The sequence below is a fragment of the Quercus suber genome, unplaced genomic scaffold (genome assembly GCF_002906115.3).
Source record: "Quercus suber isolate HL8 unplaced genomic scaffold, Cork oak 2.0 scaffold_140, whole genome shotgun sequence".
In the NCBI taxonomy this organism is placed as follows: Eukaryota; Viridiplantae; Streptophyta; class Magnoliopsida; order Fagales; family Fagaceae; genus Quercus; species Quercus suber.
The window spans coordinates 66,646-73,499 of NW_027069601.1; the positions used below are offsets into that span (position 1 = coordinate 66,646).

General features: G+C 36.3%; 1 protein-coding gene across 1 annotated transcript in view; it reads left to right on the forward strand.

Annotated features, from left to right (window-relative positions):
• Nucleotides 1-660: 660 nt before the first annotated feature.
• The window catches only part of LOC112030107 (membrane-associated progesterone-binding protein 4), a 10,570-nt gene continuing 4,376 nt past the window's right edge, over nucleotides 661-6,854 (forward strand). Inside the window, exons 1-4 of the mRNA XM_024062789.2 lie at nucleotides 661-1,018; nucleotides 1,102-1,173; nucleotides 3,172-3,209; nucleotides 5,884-5,927. Of these exons, the coding sequence (XP_023918557.2) occupies nucleotides 831-1,018; nucleotides 1,102-1,173; nucleotides 3,172-3,209; nucleotides 5,884-5,927 (342 nt within the window). The 5' untranslated portion in view covers nucleotides 661-830. The remainder of the gene's footprint in view (nucleotides 1,019-1,101; nucleotides 1,174-3,171; nucleotides 3,210-5,883; nucleotides 5,928-6,854) is intronic.

Consider the following 6,854-nt stretch of genomic DNA (forward strand, 5'->3'; position numbering starts at 1 on the left):
GGACCCGTTTTGTGAGAAACTTTGCAGCCAAAATGAATTCCTTTGATCCCATATCAATCGAAGATCCAACTTGTCACCTCCAATCCCTATAGAGACAACTTGTTCCACCCCATGGTGATCTCCTCCATGTAACAAAAGAGAATAAAGTGTTTCCTAAAACCCCTGCAAGAAAAAACCCACTAGCCTGTAGCAACCAAGTGGTGGCTAACAAGGACTAACTAGCCTTCAAAAAGAAGGGACTGACTCTTTCTCAACCTAGGAGAAGTTTGGGAACCCAAACTTTCGCTAGCGACAAGAAAACTTGACAACTATCAATTTCCTTTATAAGGGTATTTTAGGAAAGGATCGTGACAATGGTGTAGTAGGGACTTTTAGCAATAAATGAATGAGTCATTTTTAGATATTTACGAGTAAGGAAAATGATGCTTTCTCCTTTTACATTCATTGTGAAGTCCACTCATTAAATTAATGCGATTCCATTATGAATGTGAGAAAAAAACATTATTTTTCTGTGTTTTGAGAGTCTCTAAAATTTTCCTAGATGTATGTACTTAAAAATAAAAAATAAAAATAAAAATCCATTAAAGAAGTAGTTAAGTGAGTTCCCACTTCCTTATTGAGATATCCTGTATTTTTTTTTCTTTTTCTTTTTGCCAAATCGCACTCCAAAACGAGGTCGTTTCACATATCTTTGAATTCACGACAGCAAAAACTTGCTGCGGCATCAAACCCATTCCCATTCCCATTCCCAAACTTGCTGATGCTCCTCACTCCCCGGCCCTCTTTGGTTCATCCTCTTCGGCCAGCTTCTTCTCGATCGCAGGAGGCGAATGAAGAATAATAATATTATTATCATTATGTTAGGGGTTGTCGTGGCCCTCATGGCCGCCCTCCTCTTCAGATTGAAATTGGTCACCGTCGAAGAAGAAGAAGATGATTTGAGATTGTTTACTGTCGAGGAATTGGCGTTATACAATGGCACTCATCCAGATTTACCCATACTTTTAGGAATTCTCGGGTAGCTACTCTCTCTCTCTCTCTCTTTTCCTTTTGATTCTTTCTTCTATTAATTTTTAATTTTTAATTTTATTGTTCTTTCAGATCTGTGTTTGATGTGACTAAAGGAAAATCTCATTATGGCACTGGAGGAGGTTACAATCATTTTGCTGGAAGGTAAGTATTATTATTTCAATTTAAAAATATGGTGTTGATCGGATGAGCATTCATCGCCGATTGTTGTTGATCGGTCAGGTGACAAGAGAGAGAGAGAGAGAGAGAGAGAGAGAGCGAGAAGAGAGAAGACAGAATTGAGTCACAAGGGAGGAGAGAGAGAAAAAGAATTAAATTTTATTAGTAGTAGCGAGGAATAGTGTTGAATGTTAAATTTATTTGTTAGTTTGTTGAGACTGATGCATAGCTTTTTGTGGGTTTTTAACTATATTTTTAAGCCCTGGCTAGTTTGTTGAGACTGATGCGAATGTTATATAATTAGTTGAAATTAAATTTAATTTTTAGTATCTAAAAAGCTAATCTATCATTTTAACTTCTATTTAACAATAAACTTTACGTCCAATAAAATATTAAAAATTCATTTCCCTACATCCATTCCAGCCAACCCAAAATCCCACACCCAGTAGCACCGTCACCCTACATTCCATCTTTGAACCAATGCAGAAAATACAAGCCACAACAACTGCCAACAACCACCGGAACAATCCCCAAGCCCAAATATCAAAACTAATCCCATCGAACATTAACAACAACTAACCACAAGACCCATGACCACCACAACCCACGCCAACCCACACAACTACAACAACCACAATTGATGAAGGCGATGCCATAGAGAGATGAAGCTCTGACGATCTGCCATTGATGATCGAGGAGCTCAAGGTTAGGGTTAATGAGTTTGGGGGTTTTGTCTAGAAGAGAGAGAGAGCCAAGTAGCAATTGAGCTATGGTAACTGCTATTGCTAATTTTTTTTTTTTTTTTTTTTTTTTTAAGTTTAGCACATGGGATGTGGGGTGTTTTTAGTGTTTGAGATGATAAAATAGCATTTTAGCTATTTTAGCACCTCCAATGTGAATGCTCTTATGGAGTATTTTTAACATTTTTTTGCACTATTATACTAGGATAATTTTATCTAGGAAGTTTTTCATGCATAAGCTTATACATAGTTTGTTACCCTTTGTGAATCTATGGCAACACTCATGTATTGAATTTTTTTTTTTTTTTTTAAAATAAGTAATAAGATTTATTGATATAAAAAAAGGGACACCCTAGTCCCTAGTACACATGAAGTGTACAAGGGTCAGCAAATCAAGTACAAAAATTACGTAAATCAAGAAAAGAAGAAATGATTGGTTTTGCTAAGCTGACAACCAATTTAATAAGGTTCTAAAGAAAAATAACTTGAGGTCTGGCATAGATCTCTTATTATCTTTAGAGCACCTACTATTTCTTTCCCTATGAAGGCACCGCATTAAACCGTGGGGAACAGTTAGCCATATATGTCCATTTTGATGACGACCAAACTAACCTTGCCAGCAAGCTAGGTGCCCAACAACAAACTTTGGCATAATCCAACTTACTCCAAATAAACGCAAAACCATAGACCACAGATCCGTAGCAACCGGAAAATGAAGGACAAGATGGTCAATTGATTCATAGATTCATAGCACCTGCTATTCATGTATTGAAACTTTGTTGCATAAGACTTCTCATTTCTAGCCTATGAAGCATGCATACTCTAAAACCCTCGGTCAGACATGTTAGAGGCACTCTTGCACGCTTGTCCTCAGTTTATTGGGAGGAATTTTAATTTAATTGTGAATTTTTAAATTCCCTTGGTTTTAAATATGTTTTTAAAGATTTTGATAGTTATTTTTTTCTGAAAAGTTAAAATAACAAATAAAGTATACCTGTAAATAAATAAAATGTCTCTAAAGATATATATTAATTAATTGGTGCATCTCTACCATGTTGTGTCCTAAACTTTCAAGAATTATCGTGTCACTATGCCCTATGCTGTGTCTGTGTTCATGCTTCTTAGTTTCCAGCACAGCCCTTATTGACATATATTTACTTATTTGTGACTGTCATTATTCTTTCTTTTAATGTATGTTTAAAAACTGTAAACTGACATCTTTTGCCTTCTTATTGAATTTCAGAGATGCTTCTCGTGCATTTGTTTCAGGAAACTTCACAGGTAGCAACTGTCATTTATATTTTCTATTCATGTCCTGTTCATTATTTCATGCAAAGTTCTATGTTCATATTCCATTGAGATATCTCGAAGGCTGATCAAAATTTTTACTCATGCTCAGCCTCTAATTTTTTACAAGGAAACCTTCTTTTAGCTTTCTACTTTAAATTCAAGATCACTTTGGTAATCACTTTACCCCCCAATTGCATCAGTTTCATTTTTAACTGAATCTGAGTGACTCTCGCCTCCATGCACTGGTTTTTTATTCCAGTCAAGTGCCTCACTAAAGGCACGTTGCCTCAATGCTTTGAGGCACCTTAGCGGTGCCTTGCACTGCTTTGATAGCCAAGGTGCTCACTCGGATTGCCTTTTAACCACCTTGGTTCTTTAAGCTGTCATTTCCAAAGGAGAGTTGAAGTCTTGCCATAAATGGGTTGGAATGAGATGTATGGATTGTTGGATACATAGTAAGCATTGCGACGAATGGGTTGAAGACCCCTAATTTGAGGCCAAGGTGAAATTCTTATAGATCATTGCTTTTTGACACCCAAAGTAGAAACTCAAATGCCTGAATTTGAGCGCTTTGGCTAAAATCTGGAAATACTGTTTTTATTTTATTTTTTATATAAGTAAAATCTAGAAACACACAATAATATTTTCCAAGCATCAATAATTTGTTATGATCCTAGCGTTCCACATGGATTAAGTGTGAGCTTAACCATGTGTTTATAAGCTCTTGGATACTCTCCCATTATAAGCCGATTTTTAATGGTAAGTTCTAGTTATGAGTTTGTGACATTTGTTATCAGAGCCAAGTAGCCAATCACCACGTTGAGTAATTGGTCATAGCTTATTGAGTATGGGATCAAATCAGTTGCGGCTTTGAAGTCAGGTCTGGGAGGGGGCAACTTAGAGGCTAGATTAAAATAACTAATAAGTGAGTGGAGCCTCCAAAAAGGGAAAGCGCTCTACCATCAATTTAGTGTCAATAGAATGAGCCGTCGTAGACTTAAGCTGCGGAGCATGGTGGTATGTTTTGATCCTAGTGTCCCACATGGTTGTAAGCTTAACCATGTGTTTCCACTTTCCACCCACTCATCTCCATCAAGTCTACAAGCCAAAAATTCTTCAACAAACACCAACAACAACCATTTAAAAAAAAAAAAAAAAAAAAAAAATCCCAATTGCAAAATCCATTGCTCCCAAAACACCCAGCCCACTAACCAAAAAAAAAGTACCACCCACACTAGTCCGCAATAGCGTTTCCCCACCCCCACCAAAAAAAAAAAAAAAAAAAATCATTTTTTGCACAAGGCTCAAAAGTCCATCATGTTTAGTCCATATCTAACCTTGATTCCAGACTTGGGAAGCTATCGGAGAATGTCAACCAAATGTTAGAGATCCTCAAGAGCATGTCCCAAAGTTTAAGTTAAGATGCAAGATTTATGTGATCAAATGTTAGAGGTCTTCGAGAAAAACCCAACGAATCAAGAATCCAATGAAATTTTGGAGAATCAAAGTGATGTACTCCAAGCATCACCAATAATTCTAGAGAGTAATAAGTTGGAGGATGCACTTGCTATACAAATAGCATTTGAAGATCAAAGGGTTAATGAAGTGGAAAAGATGGATCAAAGGAGCCTCTGTGATTTCGAATAAACCTAATCTAATTTCACGCATTGAATTTGTCATTCCCAATGAGTTCAAGGATGTAAAAAACAAGGATCTTCCTTTCAAAAAAATGATTAAAGAATTGGTGCAAGTATCCATGTTTCGAATTCTTATCCTTCAACTGTTTAAGATTCGAGGTCGAGTTTTCTCCAATTGGGGAAGAAGAATATGGTTTAGTGTAGACAAGCATCTATTCCCATGTTTTGGAATATTGAGGACAAGATTCATCTTGAAAGGGAAGGGAATGTTATGACCTAGGTGCTAGATAAATTATTTGAATTTAGTTTAGTGATAGAATAAGACTTCCTAGATAGATTAGTAATATTACTTATTTGTAATCAATTTAATTCCTATGTTTTAGTATAGGATTAGTTCCAATGTTTTAGGATTTGTTGATGAGATTATCTCGTCCTTGGCTATTTATATAGGTTGAATGTATTAATGAGAATTAAGCAGAAAATTTACCAAAAATGTCTATTTCCTCTTTCAATTTTTAGGAAATTAGTTATCTCGAATTGACTATCTTTTATATTCAGTAAATTATCCTGGTTCACAACATAATCTTAGAGTAGGAATTGGTTGGAGATGGAGTTGGGGTTGAATTGTTTTTGCAATCATCATTGATGGTTTCTTCAAGGCACCAAGACTTTGTGCTCTCTCTCATAATTTTGTAATTTGTAAAGCTTTTTTGGTTGTCACACGCTTGAATCATTGGTCAATTTCTGTTATTCATTTGCATTAGAGGCTAACAAAAGGGATTCTTTGTAAAGTTCACGGGTTCAATTGGTTAGTTCTGGGAGTGTTCTTGCAACTTGGTTCACGGGCATGTGCGCATTTTTGTCATTTTAAAAATAATGAAAAATTATGATATCAAATAACCAAAACTCAAAAGATAACCATTACAGTCTAATATATATATATATATATATTGTAAAACTATTACTGCTCCAAATTTATTATGTTGTATGTAAACTTGTTTTCTTTCCCCCTTTGTTTCTTTATACAGGAGATGGGCTCACAGACTCATTGCAGGGGTTATCTAGCAGTGAGGTAATTGATTTATTTGCTTTTTTTATTTTTTGACAGTGGTCTGGGTCTGGGTCTGGGTCTGGGTCTGGGGCTGTGGTAAATCCATTTTCCGGCCTTTGCAAGCAAGGCTGGAAATTTGTCAAGTTTGTGTCTGAGATAACTGAACATGGGATTAGCCTCCCTACACTATATAAAAAAACTAGAGAGAGAGAGAGAGAGAGAGAGACAGACAGACAGACAACAGACTTACCAATTTGGCAGAGCAAATCTAAAATCTTTTCAATTTGGCGAGGCAGAGAAGCAGAGCAAATCTTTAAAAAAAGAAAATAGAGACTTAATATAATTTGTGACTCAATATGCATGCACAAGATTATTCAACAAAAAAAAAAAGGAAAAAGAAAAAGAGAAGATAATTGACTATGAGTGAACATACCAAGCAGAGAAGCGAAGAGAGTGAGAGAGTAAGCTGAGAAGTGAAGAGCATGAGAGAGTGAGCAGAGAAGCAAAGAGCGTGAGAGAGTGAGAAGCGAAGAGTGAGAAGAGAAGCAAAGAGAGACAGAGAGAGAGAGAGTAGCAGCAAAAGTGAGGGGACGGAAAGACAAAAGAGAGAGATAAAGAGGAAATTAGGGTTTGGAAAAAAAAAAAACTAAAAAATGACGTCATCTGGGTTTTAAAACTAAAACAACTCCGTTTTGAACATGCCTAAAGGGTGCAGTTTTGGCTTTTTGAACAAACCAGCCTATAACTGGTTCAACTGCAACAGTTATGGTTTTTTCTGGTTGGATTGTCAGTTCCTGGTTATTCCTGCTTTTTGCTTAAATTTTGGTTTTTAAAAAGAACCGGACCAGACTAGTGCATGGTTCCTAGTTCAACCGGTCCCCTTTTTAAAACCATGGAATGGAAGACAAATTTTTTTTTTGGGGGGGGGGGGGGGGGGGGGGAGACTTT